General features: G+C 40.8%; 1 protein-coding gene across 3 annotated transcripts in view; it reads left to right on the top strand.

Annotated features, from left to right (window-relative positions):
* The window catches only part of TMEM63C (transmembrane protein 63C), a 529797-nt gene that overhangs the window by 487561 nt on the left and 16911 nt on the right, over positions 1-25325 (top strand). For all 3 annotated transcript variants that reach the window (XM_069208424.1, XM_069208421.1, XM_069208422.1), the window contains 2 exons: positions 12230-12335; positions 23869-24036. In XM_069208424.1, the coding sequence (XP_069064525.1) occupies positions 12230-12335; positions 23869-24036 (274 nt within the window). The remainder of the gene's footprint in view (positions 1-12229; positions 12336-23868; positions 24037-25325) is intronic.

Below are 25325 nucleotides of genomic sequence, written 5' to 3'. Positions count from 1 at the left end.
AACCTACTACCAGACAATGTTATGCTAACAAATGGAAAATATTTGTTTACTACTGTCAGTCTAAAAATACTGATCCACTCACAGCATCTATACATTGTATGTTACCTACTTCATTTGCAAAAATCAAATTTAGCTTTCTCATCCATCAAAATCCACCTTACTGCAATATCTGCGTATTTACAAACTATTCAGCACACTTCTCTATTCAATATCCCTGTTATTAAAGCTTTCATGGAAGGATTAAAACGCATTATTCCACCAAGGACACCACCTGTTCCTTCTTGGAATCTGAATATCGTACTTACCAGACTCATGGGCCTACCTTTCGAACCCATGCACTCTTGTCAAATTCACTTTTTAACATGGAGAGTTGCTTTCCTTGTAGCTATTACTTCATTAAGAAGAGTTAGTGAAATACAAGCCATCACTATTGAGCAACCTCTTTTCCAAGTACATAAACATAAAGTCGTACTTAGGACAAATCCAAAATTTCTACCAAAAGTAGTATCTTCTTTTCACATCAACCAAACAGTGGAATTGCCAATCTTCTTTCCACAGCCAGACTCAGTTGCAGAAATAGGTCTTCATAGTCTAGATCTCAAAAGAAAGAGCTCTTATGTACTATATAGATAGAACTAAAGACTTTAGGAAAACAAAACAACTTTTCGTTGCTTTTCAACAACCACATAAAGGCAATCCTATATCTAAACAAGGCTTAGCAAGATGGATTGTTAGATGCATACAAACATGCAAATCAAGAAAAGTACACTGTTCCAGTTAGGGAGAAAGACAGTAACTATGGGAGGGTCCTATTTTAGGAGCAAAAACCTCACACACCCAAATAGGTGTCATGCTTCATCATCGGAGTTGCTCCTCGTCAGACTGGCGCTGCAATGTCTGACGGGCTCCACCCCAGATGGGGGGGCTCTTTGCCGGAGTTCTTGTCTGAGATGATGCCAAGACCCTAAGTGTATGCATAAAGAACGGAGATCAAGAAAAAAGAATCTAAAATTGACTCACTGAACCATAAAGAAGGATCTATTTAATCAGAATATATAGGTCAGAGGCCAAGGTTAAAACTAATCATAAGAGTGAAACAGAGTTAATGGTCAATCACTCTAGAACGGGGTGGGGAATTTCCACGACATCCCCCATTAAGGTCAACATGTTTCGCGTCTCACAGAGGCCCAAACGGGTCCAGTGACGCTTCTTCAGGACCAAAAATAGACTTGATGTATCTCCTATTTGTGTAAAGTACTAAAAAACTTATACCTGAAATTGTCAGGACAAACTGTATCCAGTCATTCACACTACTATGGAATTGCTAATCCTGTCTGTCGCCCTCTGAAATGAGATAAACATAATTAAGCAATGGTATGTAATATTGACATAAAAACCCATAATGACACATTCTTCAACATGGGAGAGGGAGATGGTGATGTCAAACAAAGAGGTGATGCTCAGTGAGAGTGTCAAACAAGTGACCCCAAAAAAGGTGTAAAAACATCTAGAAAGGGCTTGCCGTCCCCATTACGGAGCGGGCTACATGGGACAGAGCGGACCAATGGTCAGGTCTATATATCTCCTCTGGAGTGGGAGAGTAATGGTACAAAAATTGTTAATGTAATAAATGAGGACGTGCTTATATTGAGCGAAGAGAGTTTGTAAAACATTCTAAAAGGCACAATGTTAAAACACTATTTTCAATGTAGTAAGAAGACGTCCCAAACAAAAAACATCAAAGCAGAATCAATTCATAGGTAGTAAAACGACAATTATTGATATTCAAATCGTCATTATAAATGCAGTGGTTTTAATATAACTAGTCCAATTAATAGAAGCCAATGAATAGTAATAGTGAGTGAGGTACTGTGTAGAAAAATGAAATGTACAGGAACATATAATCTGAGAGAAATGAGATGTTATCTCACAACCTGACATATAAAGAAAGGAGAGAAATAACACGCCATAGTGGGTTGTCAATGAAAACCATAGTCTGCCGTACTAGACCCTCCTGCGATCTAAAGCGCACTATACACAAAATGAGATCCTAGTAATGAGGGTCCGATTAGTGTCGGAAAGTAATGCTGATAATCTCGAAATGCCTGCGGAGCCCCGTAGGGTCCCGGACAGATGCCTCATCCGAAGCACCTAACTGTTGCAAAAATCAGCGTAGAAAAAAAGAAAAGAAAGTAATAGTGACTTACTGATTTAGGCACAGCCTGCCGGCGGGTAACCTACCCGGGTCTGCGTCTCCCGAATGGATGGAGGGGCCCGGTAAAAGAGTGGTTTGATGCGGAAGTTACCGCCATTCTAAACCGGAACTACTCTGGTTACGACGTCCGATCAGGGAGGTCATGAAAAGTGAAGAAGTGAAGAAGGACTCCCAGATTACAGGCCCAACACAGCAAACATAAAAAAGGGACTAGTAATAGTGAGAGAACTTCGAAAAATAGAAGTAGAGCGACTGCAATCTAAGGTACTATCATTTTAAACTGCAACTAGCTATCGAAATGTCAGGTATCTGGAACTCAGTGTAAAAAACATATTAGAAGTGCCTCAAGAGTATTAGGTAAGGCATAGCTGTTATGAAACAAAAGATGGTCAGTCATATGCTCAGATATGAAAAAGGACAAAAGGATGTACAAGAGACTCATGGTTCAAGTAAGTTCTACCGGACTAAAGTTGACCAAGGTATATCATCGTTGAGTCCAGTTAAATGAGTGCGGAGTCTATATACCCACCGTTGTTCTAATTCAAAAAGGGCACTAGTATTGTTATATTAAAACCACTGCATTTATAATGACGATTTGAATATCAATAATTGTCGTTTTACTACCTATGAATTGATTCTGCTTTGATGTTTTTTGTTTGGGACGTCTTCTTACTACATTGAAAATAGTGTTGTAACATTGTGCCTTTTACAAACTCTCTTCGCTCAATATAAGCACATCCTCATTTATTACATTAACAATTTTTGTACCATTACTCTCCCACTCCAGAGGAGATATATAGACCTGACCATTGGTCCTCTCTGTCCCATGTAGCCCGCTCCGTAATGGGGACGGTAAGCCCTTTCTAGATTTTTTTACACCTTTTTTGGGGTCACTTGTTTGACACTCTCACTGAGCATCACCTCTTTGTTTGACATCACCATCTCCCTCTCCCATGTTGAAGAATGTGTCATTATGGGTTTTTATGTCAATATTACATACCATTGCTTAATTATGTTTATCTCATTTCAGAGGGCGACAGACAGGATTAGCAATTCCATAGTAGTGTGAATGACTGGATACAGTTTGTCCTGACAATTTCAGGTATAAGTTTTTTAGTACTTTACACAAATAGGAGATACATCAAGTCTATTTTTGGTCCTGAAGAAGCGTCACTGGACCCGTTTGGGCCTCTGTGAGACGCGAAACATGTGGACCTTAATGGGGGATGTCGTGGAAATTCCCCACCCCCGTTCTAGAGTGATTGACCATTAACTCTGTTTCACTCTTATGATTAGTTTTAACCTTGGCCTCTGACCTATATATTCTGATTAAATAGATCCTTCTTTATGGTTCAGTGAGTCAATTTTAGATTCTTTTTTTCTTGATCTCCTTTCTTTATGCATACACTTAGGGTCTTGGCATCATCTCAGACAAGAACTCCGGCAAAGAGCCCCCCCATCTGGGGTGGAGCCCGTCAGACATTGCAGCGCCAGTCTGACGAGGAGCAACTCCGATGATGAAGCATGACACCTATTTGGGTGTGTGAGGTTTTTGCTCCTAAAATAGGACCCTCCCATAGTTACTGTCTTTCTCCCTAACTGGAACAGTGTACTTTTCTTGATTTGCATACCTCTAGGGAGGCTGTACACTGGACCAATATTCCTCCCTATCCCTCTGTTTATAAGCATACAAACATGCTACATCAAAGCTAAAAGACAACTTTTGATCACTCCTAGAGCACATTATACAAGAAAAAAAGGTGTGTCAATGGCATTCTTAGGAAACATACCAATGGTTGATTTATGCAAAGCTGCCACATGGTCTACTCTTCATACCTTTACAAAACACTATTGTGTTGATGTTTTCTCACAGCAACAGGCCACTGTAGGCCAAGCTGTCTTAAAAACACTATTTCAAACCACTTCAACTCCTACAGGCTAGCCACCGCTATTTTTGGGAGAACTAACTGCTTTGTAGTCTATGCATGACATGTGTATCTGCAGCTACACATGCCATTGAACGGAAAATGTCACTTACCCAGTGTACATATGTTTGTGGCATGTAGTGTTGCAGATTCACATGCACCCTCCCTCCTCCTCGGAAGCCTGTAGTCGTTTAAGTTGATCATTTGTACATATGTAGATACATTTACACTTGCATGGACATCTCTCTATATTCTTATACTCTATCCCTCCTTCCTTCACCCTTAGCGGGAAAACAATCTAACAATGGAGTCGATGCCCATGCGCATTGTAACCGAGAGGAGGAGTCACCCCGAGCCCAACACTAGATGTCGGAAGAGCTATGCATAGCATGTGAATCTGCAGCACGTGTTGTAAAAGCATGCGTGGTAAAGGTTATATGTGGTAGGGGAACCTGCGTTGTACCGGCCGCTTTGTAAATGTAATGCATGGTAATGGTCGCGTTGTAATCGCTGTTCCCCCATGCAAGTAGTTTAGATTTTTTTCACAGACGCTTAGCGTGGAGGGGATGAAAAAGAAAGACGTTCAAGGAAGGGATTAGCACACCAGAGAAATCTACACCTTTCTCTCATTTAGGCCTTGGCTTAGTGGGAATCCTCATGTACATTCTGTGGGGCACCCACCCCACCAAACCTGCTGTTCACCCAGCTCATTCAGAAGTCGGGGACAGTCAGGTTCTGACAGCAGAGCCTTAGATGGCTTTGGCATCAGAAACGCTTGACTGGATGGGCCATATGCCACAGAGCCACTGAGTCACAGAAGATGATGCCCTATGTAGAGTGAAATACTTTACCGCTGATTTTGGTTTTTTTTCCAGCGCAGGGCTAAGATTCATGGAGGCATGCATGGGCGAACAAGAATGTCTATATGACGCAGTGGAAGAAAGATCCCTGCACATCAGGGGCATTTTTATTAGGATTCTGTATAATGAAACTCCTATTGGGGCTTTATTTCTGTCGGACAAAAAAGAATGGGTCTCACTAATATGATGGTATACCTGGCATTCAGGTTTACTAAAAGCAGATTGGCGACACTGGTTCAGGCAGTCTGGGATCTATAAATAGGAAAGACTGTCCTATGTGGGGTAGGGGGCACCAAGAGGGCTCTTAGTCCTTCACTGTAAAGCATGCATTAAGATTTAGGGGCAATATCAAATGTGCACTTCATCTCACCTGTTACTGTCCTCTATCATTTGTTATAAAGTTGTTACTTTGTCCCTGGTGCTTAAGTGACAGGCTCAAGAAAACATGAGCCATGTACGGTTAATAATGAACTGGATCCTTTTTCTTTAGAGAACTGTGTGATAAATTTAATAATGCACATAATTTGTGTGTGTTCTTCGACCTGTCCACATTGTCATTGGGTATCTAGAAGGTGAACCTGATGCTGGACCTAGGAAAGAGGAATCAGGGTACATTGTTAAATAACAATGTTGCCCATTTGTCAATTTGTTATTTGTCTTGTAGGTTTCTGTAACTTAAATTACCCTTGGATTCCCCCCCCACCCCCCACCCACCCGCCCAACCACTCTTAGAACAAGAAGCTGTTTTCTCCTTATCCCCAAACTCAGTAAACACCCCTTCAAATTTACCTCCTACCAACTCCTTTTGTTAATAAATTCTGATACTAAGACCCTTACTTGATCCTTGATATTTCTATTGCTATGCATTCAAAGAAGATTACGACATTCATAAACAATAACACATTTCATCTTGAGGTCGAGGCTCTAGTGTTTCACTGGCAAATCTCCGTCCAAGCAGCTCTTTTCGTAATGTGGTTGGGGTTCTTCCCCCATTCACCATTATCCTTTTCTAGAGAATATGCTCATGAAGGCCTTGCCTCAAGAGCCTACTCCGACTCTTTGAAAATAATCCAAAGTGTCTTGGTGTCACAGCACTCTTAGCAGCAAGACCCCCATGGCCCGGTAGGCCCATAACCAGACTTACTCACTCCAGTAGCGAGGAAGTGTGTGGCTTCTCAGCTGGTGCTCCATCTATGGGCACTCACACAGATCTGGTCCTGTTTGGTTAGTCAGCTGCATGAGGGAGGTGCAGCAGCACTCGGCAAGTGCGGGCTGTCCTATAAGTTCATGGGATCTGCTCCTGCAGTGATCGGAGATGCTCCGATGCCCCTCCTGCACGGTAAGTTCTGCACCCCCCCAACAAGGGGCAGGGGTTGGATTCTGATGCTTCTCATCTGGGTCCCAGTGATGTAGCGCTGCACCCATGGTGCCTTAGTTCACCAGGGCAGGTTAGGTTCAATCCTCAATGCTTCCTTTTGACCTGCAGGTCACACAAGTTCAGAGTTCTAAGGTGGTGGCCTGATCCTCACAGCACTCTTGATTACGGCAACCCCTTCTGGCATACTGGGTTGCCGCAACACTATCAGTAGAGGTGTCGACCCTCACCCCATGGCCGTCTGTACCAAGGCAACCCCTTCTAGCATACAGGGTCGCTACTAAAGTTCCACATAGGCTCCGGACCTCTTTATCCGACAGTATCTTCAAGGGTGGCTCTTTTGGCAACTGTGCTGCACAGGCTTTACTTACCTTGCATGGCACTCTGAGCACAGCTGTCTTCACGCCAGCCACCTTCACAGGAGTCATCAACTTGAATCTGCACATGACCACCCCCCCCCCACCCCATTGGTGCAGCCGCCATCTCCTCATACTTTCAACCAGGAGTCCACTCGATAGAGCTTTCCACTGGACTTGTTTCCTTCAATGCTTTCCTCTTCCTCACAGGGCACTCTGGTCTTGGCAAGCAGGCAGATGCTGATGCTCAAGGCTCCGGAGCAGATGGTCTTGTATATCCTGGGTGATGTCCCTCACCCAGCAGGCTGACTAGCAGGTCTTGGCCTCCAGTCCTGTTCATAGACAGAAGTCTTGCAGAGCTGCCCTCCTCACACAGACCACCTTGCTGCATTGCAGATGACAATTTTAGGGACTCAGTCTCCCCTTCTTATAGTCAATTTCTATACACCATATGTGATTTAGGATTCAAGTCTTTGAAGTTTTATCTTGTAGTTCTGCTTATTTTGAAATACATACTGCTCTCCCTGTTCTTCGTGAACAGTTGCCTGGCACAGAAGAAGAGACTCCAAATCTGGTAGTCCCACAACACAGGCCATGGAAGTGACTTAAGTTCACACTTGGATGTCAGCCACAGTGATATGTGCATCAAAAGGTTAATCTCGGCTCTCAGCCCTAGTCTTTATGATTCACTCATCAGTCCCACCTCCTTCGTGAGTGGTGTCTCACTGAATCAAAGAGCACCCCTTTGAAGTGCCCAGTAGGAGTCTCTCTCTTCCCTTTCCAGTGTGTCCCACCTAGCTCACAGGAAAGCAGCAATACACAAATCTGTCTGGGAAGATTCCTCCATGCACGCTCTACACATTACTACTTTTCTCTTGTAATGTACTCATCACAGGTACACATGAAACCAGTACATGCACCTGCTGCACAGCACTGCTGTATTCCTATACTGTAGCCTTTCCAGGCACAGATATAACCAGTGTTGGGTCACCTCTCCTGCACTGCGCAGCACTCTATATCTAACTGATGTAGTCCAAACCGCGAGTTAAGCACACAGCTTTGGAACTTTAAAAAGATGAGTGAGCCTTTAGGCCTTACTCCAGTGACACAGGTTAAAAAGGAACTGTTCACTCATACTGTTTACTACACAGTATACTGCCACTGCTGTACTCGTGGTGCTAAACTTCTGGTGAAGGCGGTAACCTTCCACCACTATATAGGTAGCACTTTAAGTGGCCCTCTCTGTTCAACAAGACTGCAATATGTGTGACAGGCCTATGACATGGCATACATGCATGATCCCTGTGTGCCTATGACAGCAAAAATCAGCATTAGGGATCCAGACAACAGTACATTTGGGCACTTAGGGCAGGTGTACAAGTCCATTATGATGCACCCCCTTATCTTGGAGAACATCAGATTCGGGACATACTCTAGCATTTCAATCAGTTGGTCTAAATCAGATAAGTTCCTGATCAAAGCTTGTACTGTACTGGTAAAGTTGAAATACACATTAGCTGAACCAAAGACTGTTAGATATTTCCATTTCTGGCCAGACCAGGTCATTTGACTTCACTATTGACAAGTGATTGAAAATCTCTTGTGCTGGATTTATACATGGCTTAAACTCCCACTATCTATGAGGGGCAGAGTAACTCTTCTAAACATTATTGTTCTTCCTAAACTAGTTTACCTACTTAATAATATCCAAGCATTTCTTCACACACTACAGTCCCTCCTAATCAAGATGATTTGGGTGAATAAGATGGCGAGGATCACTTGGAACTTGCTTGTTCTTCCATGTTTACTGGAGGGTTTGTGGTAGTGGACCCTGAATTTTATTACCTAGCTCTCATATAGCACTGATGCCCATATCTACTTCTTATCCAGCTGGCCTCCTTTCTCCCTCTGGGTCTTACCAGACCATGCAGGAAATCCAATTTGTTGCCTCTACCTGCTGAGCCTGGAGAGCCCTCTATTGAAAAACTGGAGCACCTTATTTTTATTCTCCAGCAGTTAAGCTAATTTCCATTCCTTTATTTCTCTCACGGCTGAACACACAGTGCGGACTGCTCTGTTGAAGGTGGCCGTGATGATGCTGGGTCACCTAAATGTGGATGGGAGGTTCTGGTCTCTGGAGAAGTTCCTGTCCCGGGGTAACACCACCCGCTTGATATTTTTACTTATGTCAAGCTATACATAACTGTCAAGAATGCCATGGCAGGAAATCAGAGGAGCCTGCTCACTCTCCACCACTCACATAGCTCATAATCTCACCTGATCCCGCTGGGTGGGTTTCTAGGCTCTACTCCACTATGTCGCAGTACATACTGGGTCAGAGAGACGTGGCCTGGGAGGTACAATTGGGTGAGACCCTGCCAGAAATGCATTGGGCTTCCTGTTGTACTCGGAGTGGTTTGATCTCTATGAACTGTCAACACAAAATGCTGCATTACAAATACCTATAGAGGATTTACAGTACTCTGAGATGACAGCACATGATCAATCCATCTCAGTTGGGTGTGCCCCCCACTCACTTTCCACTACTCGCACAGCTCATAACCTCATCTTTTACTACTGGGTGGGTTTCTAGGCTCTCCCACACTGTCTCGCAGTATAGGCTAGGTCAGACAGATGCGTCCAGAGTGGCCTGGGTGGTAGAATTTGGCGAACTCCTGCCAGAAATGCAGTGGACTTACTGATGTATTCTGACTAGTATGATCTCTATGCACTTTCAACACAAAATGCTGCCTCACAAATACATACAGAGGGTGTAAAGTACTTTAAGATTACAACACATGATCAATCCTTCTCGTTTGGGTGTGCCCCCCCCAACTCCCTCAATACTGGTGAGAGTTGCTCCTATTTATAGAGGATAAAAAACAAACCTTCCAAGAGCCTGATCCACAGATCACGCTGCTGGGCTATGTGAAAGATGTCCCACTGGGGGTTGGTTGTCTGATTTCTGTGACCCTTTTCCTGGCCAAGAGCACTGTGGCTATCAACTGGTGACGTTCTAGGGTGCCTAAAAGTACACAAAGGGAGAGCACTGGGAGTGTTGCTAACCCACACCACCTCCCAAAAGAAATCTATATAATCACTAAAGGTGTGGGGTAGTGGGAACTGAGGGTGGGACTAGGTCAGTCTTCCTTCAGTGACCGGTATTAATTAAGTCGCTTAAGATCCTGAAGCGGCGAAATCATTATTCGGAAAATGTCCAAGCAAGGGGGTGCTGTATTGTCCTACAGGGGGAGGGGGGATTTCCCTTACGGACTAGGTGGTCTCACACACATAATAGTGTCTTGCTTCATAATTTGACCACCTAGCCCCACCCAAGTAAGATGATACTACCTGGGCGGACTCAACCTCTTGGTTAAAAGAACCAGAGGGAGTGCTGAAATTAAACTGACTGGATAATTACAGAGATCCAGAAAGGGTGAGAAATAAAATTACCAAACATGTCACCAGTGGCTACTGCTAGTTCTAGGGTGCCTACCTGCACTAATTGGCTGCGGACATGGCGACTTGCAAAAATCGAGTAAACACATACACCCCACTACAACCCCCTACCTCCAGGCCTCATAATATCTGGAACCCTTTTCAATGTTACTCCACACTGCACCTGACAGCCCCACCACCAGCCGTGATGGAAGTGGAATGACCATGTTGCTTCTGGATATCTACAGATTTTTGACGCGTGCCCTGCTGATGTATAATTCTTTCTAATTCTTTGGCACTGTGCCTATGTGGCTCTCTATCTCTTCTGTTTCCAGGTGCCCACATCTGTTCGATTTCCAATCTGTGGATTTGTACACATGAGCCTGGGGTTGTGATCGAACACTCACTTTTTGTTGCCGTCTTCCTATGAGTTTTTCTACATTCATGACCACTTGTACTGTTTACATATGATGCCTATTCTCTACTGATGGTTTATTAAAAACAAATCTACATCTGGGAGTGTACACTAGGACTTAGTGGTCTGATTTAGAGTTTGACGGATAGATTACTCCATCACAAGCATGACTTATACCCCATTCGCCTTATTACAAGTGAGTTATGTTCTGTGCCACTTGTAATAAGGCGGTCAGGATATCTGTCACGTTTATGACAGAATACTTGTCCTATCCCCAAACTCCATATCCTGTCCTAAATATTACGGACGTTTTTGAGATAGAAAATGAAATGCTTGCAGCGGAAAGTTCATTATTGCATAGGAAATTATTCTGTTCAAAGCAGCCATTAAATACCAGTGACAAATACTGAGGGGGAAAAAACAACTGTTACTACTTTTTCTGGGCTTTTGCAGAGAGAAAACAAGATGACACTGAGAAGAAACTAAATTAAAATTCAAAGTTAACAGTTGCTCTCAAAGTTATGAAATGAGAGGTTTGTAGATGGTGAAATGTGATTATTTTCAAAGTTCCAAGAAGAACTGTGGTCTCTTAGGAGGATACAAATCTGACCTAAAACTGGATGACGTGTCTTCAAGAAAGGAAGTCAGTGAATGGTGTTTTACAACCTGAAGATTGCAAGTTTTACCGAGAGGCCATGCCGAAACGCAGTAATGGTCTTTGATGTCTCACTGTACATGGCAGGTGATGAAATGTAAGGGAGAATTAGCCCATATACAACAGTACTATGAAATACAGGGGTACTTTTAATGAATTGGCGAGATGCAGACACTGACTAGAGATGATGCATGATGTGTCTATTAAGTGTTAAATAAGATCAGTCTGGAAGATTGTTTTGTATGTTTTAGTATTTTTTGTACAATATGATTGCGGGTATAAACAAAAATTATGATGACATGATTTTCATATATGTGTGATAATGTTTGCCTCAAGGGTACCCTCTCCCATTAATCTACTGATAATAGAATTAAAGGTGAATGAAAAGAGAACTATTAAATTGATTATTAAATAGTGGATATTGTTATTTGAGGATTATTCACATTGTTCTTGTGGGAAATGCACAACCATGGATCTTCTGTCTTTTTTTGTTGGAGGGTGTGAGATAAAGCCTCTGTTGATAGCGAAAGCAGGGTAGATTAGGGGTGCGCCACCAGTCCATTTGAGAATGGGCAAGGCAACTAGAAGGATCATCTGACATTTTCTGTTGTGGTTGGGGAGAGCAGTGTGCAGGCCAAGCACTGCAGTCCCCTTAAGTCCTGCTGTTTTATTTGCACAATGGTGAGTAAGTTTAAAACACAAAGATTTTTGTTACTTTTCCAAGTCCTGTTCTACCAGAAGCTACTTTTTACATGCATATCTCTCATGTGTGCACAGATAGGAAGGAGTAAGGGATGATACTGGACTCCTGAGATGGCAACTGGTGTATGTTGTGTTGTTTACATGCTGGTGCCCCTTGTTGGCTGAGTGGCTTGAAAACAAAATTTGCTTCTGTAGTAATGCAGGGTTGCATATACATAGCACCCGGGCACTATGGTTTAGTACGGTAAAGTGGAATAACTCATGGATTCTTGTTCTTCTGTTCTTCAGAGCCAGGCATATGAGTTCCAGTTCGGTTTGGAGTATGCATGGACCACATGCATCTTTGCTGTAGTGACAACATACAGCATCACCTGCCCCATTATTGTGCCCTTTGGTAAGTCCCAGTGCTTATACCACTGAGTCATGTGTGTGAACCACAGATGCAAGGCACTCCATGTGCATACACTCTATGAAACACACACATGCACACACACACTGTGCTACGTTGTGTGTATCCTATGTGCGCACACACACACACACACACAGTTTGCAGTTTGAATCCACATGTACTGTACCATGATCCATGCATTGCACTGTATTTATAGTGTCAAAGCACACTGCATTCTGTGCTTTGCATCTTCTGGTTTTAGCCACTGCACAGTGTTGGGGTACACACTGTATATGCTGTACTTCAGCATTCGTGGCACAACTGCTTTGAAGGTGTCACTAAAATAACTAAATAAGAATATGTTATTACCTATGAGGCCACTGTGTTGTTTCCTATCTTACCCATTGCACTGGCCTCTTCTGTTAGATTTTGATTGTTTACCTCTGGTGCAGCTGTGTTGTATCAGTGGTGCTGCACTGTCATACATTGTATTGTGATGCTATTAGTGTTAGCGCCACTTTTGTGAAGTCCTGTATTGTTGTTTGCTTCCTTTATGACCTTGTTTTTTTTTTCTTTTATCAGCCATTGTAGGCTTGGGGCTGGAGGTGTTTTATCCAAAGATGTTAACCAAACCCATACAAAAAGCACCACTATACATGCACAAGACATGCTGTCGTCCCTGAGCAGTTGTGTATCCTCAGTTGTTAACTAGTTTCTAAGACTGTGGACTGAAACCCTTGTTGTGCTTTACAAAAGCCTATTTTTCAGCTCTGTCAGTAGGAAGCTGTTAATAGGCTGCAGCTGAAACAGACTATTGTTGGTGACCGAATTCATCGTATGCCTCAAGCCACCTAGGTATATGGAGTAGAACTGGGACAAGGCACATTAAACGACCCTTACAAACTAAATGTCAGTTTTCCAAAGATTCTCACCCATTATAGAACCCTAATGCTCTTACATTGATAAGGAGGTCGAACTCTACATAAGAAATAATAAATGTTTTACTTTTTTACAATGCTTTGGACATTTTCTTTTCTTTCTATCAGACCTATCTATGGGCCTCCATCCTAAAACAGAAGAATTGAAATAAAATCACCCACCTTTCATTTGATCTCTGAAAAAGATTAACTTTTCCATCAAATACAAATTGTTAGAGTGATTGCCTAATGGCTTGATTCCGTTCTTCCGGTCACTGACTGTTATCCTGCTTCCAGTCCGCCTGATATTTTGAGCTCTTTAAAACAGTGCTGCATTTCTATACAAACACATGTTCGTTTGCACTTCCTCCATCACATGTCAATCTTATTCATGGTCAAATTAAGGAAAACCTAAACCTTCTGCTCTGCCTTATCCAGCTCAAAAAAGCTATCTTAACATTGTGGGCACAGGTAAATTTTTCACATTCTACACCTTTTGGAAACATTAGCATACCGTATTCTTGGGGAGCACATCTACCCCATGTACTCCAGTGGTACTTTATTATCTGAAACAACTGGATTACGTTTTTCAGTCTGTCTCCTTGCATTTCTACACCTTTCCACCAGTTTCCAAATCAAAGTTAGGGGAGTTCATAGAGGAGGTACACAGGAAAACAAAAGTGCATCAAACCCTGTGATGGAGGTCAAAATAGAACACAAGGAGGAAGACCTGAAGGATACCAAATAATAAAAACCAGTGCTCAAGAGACTGAAACAAGAGCCACCTGTAATTGGTTCTCCTGTTAAGAATAAGCAAGACACTAACAGCACAAGCATGGACATAGCACTACAACGCTTAACTGCTCTCCGGATTTAACACGGAGAGCTAAAATGAACACAGACCTATAATGGACAGAAATGGCATGTTCAAGAAATGACTTTAAATATCTCTCCTCCTGAATAGGTAAAGTGGAATGATGAATAAGTTGACCAGGGGATGAGAACACAAGACCCAAGAAATAAATTGATATTGATTAAAATAAATTGACCAATCTTTGAGGAGAAATAACTGACCTTGAAAACAGAAATAGGAGAGGCAACCTGAGAATGTTTGGCCTTCCTCGACACGTGGAAAAGAATGCAGATTACTGCACCTCTTATTTAAAACAATAGATGTTATGTTATTTGTGTTACTACAGCTCACTACAAATCCGTGAGGGTATGCAGGTGCTCTACAGCAGGTATGTGAGGCCAGCCTAAAAGGCTTACTTGAAAAGCCAGGTCTTCAACTTCTTGAGAAAGTCAAGAAGGGAGGAGGAGGCTCTGATGTGTTGTCCCAGGCTTTAGGGGCGAAGTATGAAAAAGTGCAGCCCCATGCACTGCTTTTGCTTATGTATGGGCTGTGTACTAGTGAGAGACCAGCAGAGCAAAGGTGTCTGAAAGGTTGGTGGAAGTGAATGTGACGGTTCAGATAGGCAGCGCCAGTGTTGAGAGAGCTTTTTTTTTTTAGGATTTAGTGAGGAGTTTAAAGTGTGCACGCTTGTGTATCAGGAGCCAGTGGAGTTCAATAAGGTGTGGTGTGATGTGGGCTTGGTGTGAGAGTCTGAGGACTAGTCTGGTTGCTGCGTTTTGGACAGTCTGCTGTCTTCTTGTGAGCTGGTTTGTAATCCCTGCAAATGGGGTGTTTGTATAGCTTATTGTGCTGGTGATGAGGGTTTAGGCGTGGTGATTTCTGGTAGCCACTTGAAGATTTTCTTCAGAATCCTTAGTGTGTTGTATCCCAAAAACACTGCGAATGTCTTTTGACAGACGATTCGCAATAGAGCTCCTAGAGTTCCAACAAGATCTCTCCAATGACCCAACTCACCAAGACCAATGATTTTCAAACCCCTTAGACACCAACACATGGAAAGAATACTCAAACATATAAAAGGAGTCAAATCTATTGTATGGAATAGTGGCAAGCCAGTAATATCACAGGACTTTAAAAAAGAGACCGTCTCTCGGAGAAAGGGTTTTATAGCTCTCTGACATGACCTTAAACTTCTAAATATCTGTTTCTCATTTGCTGGCCCAGAGAACTAAAGACAAAACCTTCTTTAAGGATACTGCGGCTCAGCGAACCTACATTGCTAATAGCCAACTGCAAACTGACATGTCCACGTAAATCCTAAAAGGACTTTAACCTGCAGCTCCAGCTCTGCTTTCAGATAAGGAAAACCTCTGTGTTGCAGTATATTGTGGATTTACTTGTCTTTACCAATGTCTGCAAAAGTTAATGCTCACATTTGGTATAGGCCCCCAGGCACAATACCCATAACTTTTGATGCATACACTTCGCATCACACTCAAACTCACACACACAATATGTTTTAGAGAGATACTGCATTGCTGCTTTTGTTGCCATCATATATATTTACATACATGCTTTGCTCCCATAATCTGCCTCTTTTCTTCCAGTACATTTTGTCATCACACAAGCTTGCTGTAAGCCATCTACATTCACATTACAGTTTTAATTGTAATGCAATATTACAGTAATGTGCATTACTACTGTTATTATTACCAGAATGTTAGTTTGTACGAAACTGAACAGTTAGACTATTGGTTCTGTGAGAAAGTATTTAATAATACTAACTTTTAATGAGCCTCACTAAAAAATCGACATCCCACCTAATACAAAAGTCATACTAAGGGGAGATTTTAACTTACCTTTGGACATAATCCTATATAAGGGATCCTCTCATAAGTACTGTCCATGCAAAGCCCAGAAAAAACTGAAGAACCCTTGCACCCTTAACACATTATCAGATATCTGGGGATTAAACACGCCAGTGGGCAGTGAGTTCACTTTTTACTTTCACCCACACAGCTCACACTCTAGAGTTGATAACATTTTAGCAACTTATACCCACACTCCAAATTTCTCCAACCCTAAAATAGAACCAATGTTGATCTCGGATCACACTTGCATCTCATTAGAAATAACCATTACAAAACCACACAAAAAGGAAAACTGAAGGTGAATAAATGAGGAAATTAGAAATGACATACAAACCAAAGCCTAAGAAGCAGTTCTTAACTACTTTAGATAAAATACATCTCCATCCTTCTCACCTGAAATAGCATGATAAGTGATGAAAGCTACTATTGGGGGGGGGGGGGTGATAATAAGGATTATGTTGTATAAAAACAAAAAAGGAAATAAGAACTAAATGAACTAGAAATCGAAATTATATGGCATGCAATTATTCTCTCTAAGAAAAAACAAATGATTTAATAAACAAATTAAAATTCCTAAAATGTGGATACAAAAAATAATTTGTGAAGGAACACGTATATGGGTCAGCAACCACAGGGCAAGGAAATTGTGCACATTTTATGAGGGAGAGAAAATATTAGCCACTTGTCTAAAATGAATGACTACTAATTCACCCGTCACTGCTTTAAGAAGCAAAATAGGTAAGATTGAGACAGAAATAAACAAAGTTGCCCGAATCTTCCATGACTATCACAAAGACTATACAACTCAGATAAACATCGTCATAATGTCAGAAATACTTATATAACCATTACCCTTCCAAAAATAAACTGAGACACAAACAGAACTATACAAACCAGCTGGTAAATCTAAAATCATTAAGGTAATTCCCTCAAAATAAGTAAAGCAACCTGACCCAATGGGTTTCCTGTTTGTTTCTATAAGTCCATCCACCAGCTCTTGATAAACCACCTAGAGAAGCTTTTTGCCCACAATGCAGCTTCTGGGATGATGGGATCCAATTTTTTCCAAAGGTATAGTAGGGGTGGTAGATAAGGATAAAAAGGACCCCCAGGAAACAAATAATTATACACCAAAATCACTACCAAATGTGGACTGTAAAATATTTACTAAAGTATTAGCATCTAGACTAGAAGAACATGTCACATTCCCTTAATGCACCCCTTGCAAAGTGGTTTAGTTAAAGGTAGAATGGCTACTGATAATATTAGATAATTTACACATGTAATAAAAAGAGCAAAACTGTTATCTTCACCTGCAATGGGCAATGCCTTAGATACAGAAAAGGCCTTTCATGAGGTCTCATGGTCCTTCCAGAGAACATTAATATGAGAAAATATTCTGGGACCCATTTTCAAATGCATGTTGTTTTACCTTATTCACCAATCACACAGCCCACGTCAAGGTTAATGGCTCCCTTTCAGACACATTTTAACTATCTCAGGGAAGGTGCCCATTATCACCACCAATTTTCTTCCTAACTATTGATCCTCTTCTGATAAACATATGCCAAAACTATCAAAGCAAAGGGATTCCCTTTGAAACTAGTCTCCAGATGTTTGCTGCTCGTGCAGATAACATTGTGATATTCTCAGAGGAGGCAGACTCCATGATGCAAGGTACTCTTGATATTATAAATTCTTATGCCAAAGCTTCAAGTTACTTGTTAAACACAGAAAAAACAAAGATCTTTTCCCTCGATCTCTTATATACCCTGTCAGAGTAGTGATACCACCCTCAAATGGCAATCTAAAAATTATTAAATATTTAGGCTTGCACTTCTGTAACTTCCTTCAAAGCACCAAAGATGCTATTGAAAAAAACAACACTAAACAAAATCCAGAACTTAATTAATGCTTGTTCACCTAAATATGTAATCTGGTGTGGCAGATTAGATTGTGTCAAAATAATGATATTAACTCACATCAGTTTTGTAACTAGTATGTTCCCACTACTACTATCATCTATTTTTTTGCAAATTGGTTGGAAAGCTAATAATATGAAACTTAATTTGATGAAACATGAATCAAAAAATTGCAACAGAAAAATTGGACTGGATATGAAAAAGGGTGGTATAAGCTCTCCAAATTTCTTCAAATTCCAAATTGCCTTCATAATAAAGCAAGCACCATAGTGGGTATAGGATGAATTTAAAGCACCATCACATATATAGTTCCAAATAAAGGACCTGCTAGAACCCATTCACTCCCCTAACAATGAAACACCTTAAAGTTAAAAACTCATAGAATATTGTAAAAGGCTCCATAGAAGCCCTTACATTTCTAAACAAACTGAGTATAATCAAAGTACAGAATTTGCCCTTGGGCTCAATATTGGATAATCTACATATAAAAATTGAAGAGAGACTGCTATTCTGGTGCAAGTTGATGATCAAAAAAGATAAACTCTATGGTAAGGATTTAGTAAACAGGGATAACTCCATCTCTTTTGCCACCCTTCAATAAAAACATGACCTCCTGAACAAAGCATTTTACGATTTCTTCAAACTTAAAGTAGCCATAAACAGAAATTGGAACTTTCAAAATCCACAAACACCAGACTTAATCAAATGGATTAAGCAATTGTACACACAAGAACACCAGGCTGTAAAGATCTACAAAATATTATCCACCAAATACCTGAGAGAAAATAGAAACTTACATAAAGGTTTGAAACTGCCTGAAAAAAATCTAGGAATACAAACCCTGTCTGAAAATATGTGGTCAAAAATATAGAGAAACATCACTAATTCTAAGATCTCATCAATCATTTCCAGATGTAAATAATGGCTCCTACAAAGACACTTCTGGACTCCACACAAACTCTTTATATCAGGTCTTGGTGGATCAAATGGTGGAATTGTTCAGCAGACATGGGAATCTTTGAACATATGTTCTTCCGCTGTAAATATCTTACCTCTTTCTGGTCAGCAATAATCAAAACACTTAGTGAGATCTTTCAACAAAATATCTCACGTAACTCCATAACAAACACATAAACATAAGAGGGCTAGCATCAGGCCCCCTTGGTGTGATACTCCATCCCTACCTCTAAACACAAACAATCTTTTACTACTTAAATGATTCTTTACTTTAGGGATCAAGATAATCCTATGTGACTGAAAATATTACAAAACCATTTCTTATTACACATGGTGGGCATGAGTATGCTTCTTGAGGAGTGCAGATAATGCAATTTTCAGCAAAGCTCATGACCTTAATTCTTCCAGACGCGTCCGGTCTACTCTTGATCTCTGCTTACAAAAATCAACCCCCTTCCTCATATTTCAATCCGTCTCAAAGATTACCAATCCTGCTACCCTTACATGACCAAGTAACCATTTTACAAATTCCGGAATACCTTTATAGTTTAGAGTATTGTCACATGGTCAGCAAAACCTATCCCATGCCTTCTCTCTCCATGTCCGATCCTCTTACTTCTTCCCTCTATGACCATATTTCTCTTTGACCTCCTAAATCTCTCTTGTTCTCTGGAGAATTAACGTATCCATTTGCCAAGAAAAGAGTACACTTTATTCCTGTATTTATGTTGGCTTATAACAAATGTAAAAATGCAGTCATTGCTTCTCTGGATCCTTTGTTTCATTGTGAAAAACAAATAAAAATGTTCTTGGAATTAAAAAGGCCCATTACATTTCCTTTTCAGTAATTACTTCAACCAAATCACCTTCTCAATTTGACAAATGCCGACACCACCAACCTTCCTTACTTTTTTGATGCACATGCAAACAGAAAATAACTTTTTGCCCCCAACTAGTCACTGAAAAGTAGATCTCTTAACTGAAACTCAGAACCAACAATATGCCTTGTTAAATACTCAGAGAGGCTGCACCACCTATGTCCCATGAACAGTTCCATGGTGTACCTTGTTTAAATGCTTGCCATGGACCAGAAACAACCTATGTGTCCTGACGATAATTATAACCTGTGCACTTCTACAACACACTTTATATCAATCTATTCATGTTATATTTATCCTACACAGTGTTCTGATGCCCACCTGAGTCGGAACTGCACTTACGAAAACTCCACAAATATATTGACCCTATATGTCATCAAATATAATTTGATATGCCCACCGTTTGTCTCCTGTAGCTTCTAGGACAATGACTGTATAAGTTTGCCAATTTAATAGATCATGACTCATTTGAGGGATTCCTCTGTGCCCTTTATCTGGATTCCACTGATCCAAGGCTCCTTCAGAAACTCACAGACAGCAGGAAATAAACATTGATTATAATTACTTGAGTGTCCCCCCCCCCCCCCCCATCCATTTAGGTACTTGGATCTCTCTCTCTCATAAACGTGTGTATTAGACCTATTTAGTGCTCCAGATGTGAATGTTCCCCAGGCACTGTCACTGACTAAGATGGTGCTGTCTCTTCAGCAAATTTCAAACCACTTGACCAGGAAGTCAGTATGTGTATGTATGTATGGTGTAGTGGTTTACATCTCTTCCTGCCACCAGATGTCCTTAATAGTTTGGTCTCAATCCAATGTTATCATAGCTCAAGCACTAATCTCTGAAGCTCAAAATTCTGAAAATATAGACTGTTTTGATGTCAGATGTCTTTTGCAGTTAAATCGGCCAAGGATATAGGTGATCGTTAGGTTTAGGCACGTCAGAATCTTTAGTGCCTTCAATAATGACAAGATAGCGTTTCTTTCTAAAATGAAAGTTTTATCAGATTTTCACCCAAATAAAAAAACATGTCTTCCTGTACCACATGACATCATGTCCTTTCCAGATCAAAAGTAATTTACTTTCTATGTTTTGTCTTGATTGCGTTTCTGTCTAAGTAGGACCAAGCCTTCAAGTTTCACTCCCTCCTTTGATATAGCAACAGTACAGCCAGCTTTAAGGGCTACTATTTTAAGATGGATCATATCATCTGTCCACAATGCTGCAAACAGCAGAGTCAACTAGCAATCATTTGCGCACACTTTTTTTAACAACTAAAATGACCTCAGTCATACTTTCTAGATCTGTGCTAATGAGCAACATTTGTAAAACTGTAGCATGGTCCATCCCATAAGTGACTTTGTATTGACGGTAGTCTTCTCCAGCCATAACTTTGAACAGCTACAAGATGCAGGGGTGTGGAATTTAATAAAATATCTACTTGTCCATGGGACAAGTTGCTTCCTAAACCTACATGTCCCGTAAAAAAAAAAGAAAAAATCTACTTGTCCCTTTGGTGCCGTGCAGTGGAGCGACAAATTATGGCAGCAACCTCATTATGTAAGAGCTTTCATAATAGTCTTTCTGATCATGCCAGTGCTAATACTATGGCAGGGCTTGAATGCTAGCGCTTCCAAGCCCTACTATAGCAATTTCCTTATTTTGCCACCTTTCTGCGGATCTACATACTGGGGCTGGAGGAAGGAGTAAGTAGTAGTTCCAGGGCTGGAATGCATTTGAGTCTGTGCAAACCTACCAACTTTGATGTTTTAACGATTTCACCAGCTCTTCTCCAATCTTTTCCCATACTGAGAAAGGCTGAAAATGTACTCCTGTCAAGGGCAGAAGTAGAAGTTCTTCCAGAGTTGGGAAGAAAGTGGTTGGAAGGAAAGTGAACTTGTAAACATTCAATAGATTTTTGCACGAGCAAATCTACACGTGCATTTGCTTGTGCTTAAATACAGTTTACAAATATTTCTAGCAGTATGATTTCCTGGTCTACTTGTGTAAATTCTTGTGAATTCATGAAAGCCGCTAATGCAAAGACAACATACCATGGGTGCACTTTTGTGACTTTCTTTAAGTATTGGGCCCCTAATTAGGTTTGACGTTGACCAAGGGATTTTGTTTGTATTAAAATTATTTTTCTCTTTCTGTTCATCTGTCGTCTGGCTGTACTGAGAGTAATAACATTAAGCTGTTCCACAAGGAGCATATTGGCACACAAAGTAGTTTTGTTCAGTGCCAAGAACTACTGTTGCAATTTGTGCTTTTTGAGACCAATGTTTTTTTTTTTTTTGTTTTTTGCCAATGTCTGTTACAATGGTAAGGGGCCGGCAGCTCCTACAACAATAAAGTGTAACAAAAACCATGTCAAAACAAGACACGCATTGACAAAACCAAAATACTGACCATCGGGGTCAGATCGGTTGGCAAAACCAGTGCTTGTTTATTTTTCATGATTCCCATAATCTTGCTGAAAATGGTTACACTGATTTCCCATTAGGACTTTTTTTTTTTTAATACTAGCATGCATTCTCACAGTTTATTAAATGATGCTTCAGAGAAATAAATACCTAAAAGTTGACTAATTTAGCCAAACCTTTTTTTTCCTACTTGCATTTTTCGCTGAACTTTTTTTATTTTGAATACAATGATTTCAGTGTTGCTTACAAACTTCTGCAAACATTTGCATCTAATCAGATAGCATTATGGGAGCACTAAACCTAGCCTTATATGGTTAAACATTTCCAACATATGTGCACATGTTTTGTTATTGGAATCACTGTCAGTAGTGCAGTCTGACCTTACAGCGTTTATTTATAGCTCTCACCCCAATAATAAAGGCTTTACATTAATGAACCATAAATACAAGTTTGAACAGCATTAACATATAAACACAAATATTACCTCAACTGCAGACAATTTCCTTCCCTGTAAACTGGCAGCCAAACAGTTTGTGCTGCAGGGGTTGGGTCTACTTGTCACAATGACAAAATAAACGTGAAAACTTGTTGTCTTTGAACCCTAAACAATATGTCCTGGTTGTGGGGCTATAGGAATTCCACCCCCCCCCCCCAAAAGGGTAAAATACTCACAATCTATCCTGATTTCACATCTCTTGTGGCTGTAGAATAATACATCTGCTCTGTCATTAACTTGAGGACCTGGGAGTTGGTCAGGTCTGTTCGGTTTGATTATAAATATAACTAGGACAACAGATCAGCTTCTGTCGTTGTTGCAAAATAATTTATTCCGATCTGAGGACCATACTCGCAGGTTAAGGACTTGTATGTTATGTTTCTTTAAATTTATTTCTAAACGCACATATACATGGAGGCGTCTTGGCGCTAGCTCATCTGAAACAAGGCCTCACCAGGACACAAAAAGTAGTGTTTTTAAAGCTTTCCTAAAAAGGAGCAGTTTATTCATGAATTTGATGTGAAGAGGTAAGGAGTTCCAAATTGTGGATGCACAGATCACAAAATGTCTTAACGCCCCCTCTCTCCCAGGATGTGTGTCTGAATTTTGAAACTGTAGCATCTTTGGCTACCGAGGAATGTAATGTCCTTGGTGGTAAATAACATTTAAATTTCCTTTTCAAATAGTCAGCTCCTATTCCATGCAGGGCTTTGAAAGTGATACAGAGGGCCTTGAAGACAATCCTCTGTCTGACTGGCACTGTACTCAGCCAAACTGAGATATTTCCAGATGTTGACCAGGACAATAGGCCAGTGTCTCTGAATGTCCGCACCTGACGTGCAGTTCCAGGCCTGACAACATTTCCTGACTCTGACCTGTTGTGAATATCCTGATTCCTATGGGCAAGCCCACAGACTATCACCAAATCCAGAATGGCAATGCAATCAGTAGTACCTTGTGTTTGGAATACAGCTCTTTCTAAACAAGTTTTACTAACAAAGTGGTACATTTTCATGAAAGGTAGCTTCTTGTGAGTGTCCTTAAGAAACTGAGACATGCTGCACTCATCTCAGTTCCGCTATTGACATGTATTGCAGTAGCCTTATCACAAATACTCAACAATAATCTATATTTTGCTAGATATGGGAAAATAGATTTGCTGTCACTGTATCGCTACCGTATGACTTCTGATTATTTCCTTCCTCTTCATGCACAGGGTTACTTTACATGCTGCTGAAACACTTAGTGGATCGCTATAACATCTACTATGCCTACATCCCGACCAAGCTGAGTCAGCGAATTCACACTGCCGCCGTCAGCCAAGTGATTGTTGCCCCAGTACTTTGCATGTTCTGGCTCCTCTTCTTTTCCGTTCTGCGGCTAGGTAAGGCACAGCCTTGTGGGATGTATATTCACTAGACTCGTGGGTGGGATTGTACTTTATTTGGTTTTTGCTACTAGTGGGTGATTGCAACACAGGGTGTTAGCTGTCCACCAGTTTAAACTCCTTGATAGCAAAACTACACCCACGCCCATACTTCAAAGAAATAAAATAGGGTGCACCTTTGATAAAGCAACATCTCATAGGACCCCAGCAAGTTACAAGAGTGAAAGAAACAAGAGAACATCAAGGAAATTCTACTCAGATTATTACTAGACCAGCTGTCACTGGCTACTCAGAGGCATAGCAATTCACTATAACTCACAGAACAAGCTAAAATCAGGCAGAGGTAGCAACTGCTGAAAGCAATAAAGAAAAGCATGTGAATGGAAAAGAGAGGCAGCTGCATCAACAGAACGGGAATGAGGGTTAATAAAAAATGACAACTAACATAGGTATGTAAAGCAAGCATTTGACATGGCACCAACAGAATCTCAGAAATATGCAGAATAGAACTATGCTGACAGGGGAAGCTTATAAGCTGCATGAAAAAAAAAACATGATTACATTATTATCCTTGTAAGGGAATTGAAGAGCTTTGTGTACATATAGGTGATAATAGGATGTGATGCAATGTAAGTAGCCAAAAGAACGTGGTATTGCTCATTTATCATGTCATTACATTTAATGTACAGATTCCCACTCTTTGGGTGATTCAGCAAGGAGATGCAATTGAGACATAGGCATGCAGGAAATATATAGAGGCATAAAAGTATACAGAGCTCTCCCAGCAAGGTATGTGCTGTTGTGGGCTATATATGAGAAGGAGAAGTGGTTAGGTTCATGAGACCACATGTAGAGGGAATGATTTTGGATACGTCTCCAACAACGTGGTTAAGTACTATTGTTCTGGTTTTATAAGAATAAGACAAATGCATGATCATAAATACCATTTACTTGATTCTGTGGTAGATGAGTGCCTCTCCTACTGTAGGAAGGATGCTGGTTGTGTGATAAGGTTGCCTTGTGTTAAGGAGCCTGGTGGTGTTGTGATGCAGTCTCTTAATATCTACTTAAAAATATTTTAATTGATTATGATGATTTAGTCCGTTTGAAAGGGTTTCAAAATATGCATGAATTGTCCACAACTCATTCTTGCCCAGTCTTGTGACAGAAATAAATGAGTCGAATGAAAGATGCCATATAATCAAGTGCTGTAGCGCTTTAACATTTCTGGGACCAACTCTCAATGAACCATTAAGGATCTCTTGGGTTGAAACCACTCAAGAAAG

The sequence above is a fragment of the Pleurodeles waltl genome, chromosome 9 (assembly GCF_031143425.1).
Source record: "Pleurodeles waltl isolate 20211129_DDA chromosome 9, aPleWal1.hap1.20221129, whole genome shotgun sequence".
NCBI lineage: Eukaryota > Metazoa > Chordata > Amphibia > Caudata > Salamandridae > Pleurodeles > Pleurodeles waltl.
This window is presented reverse-complemented; position numbering and strand designations above follow the sequence as displayed.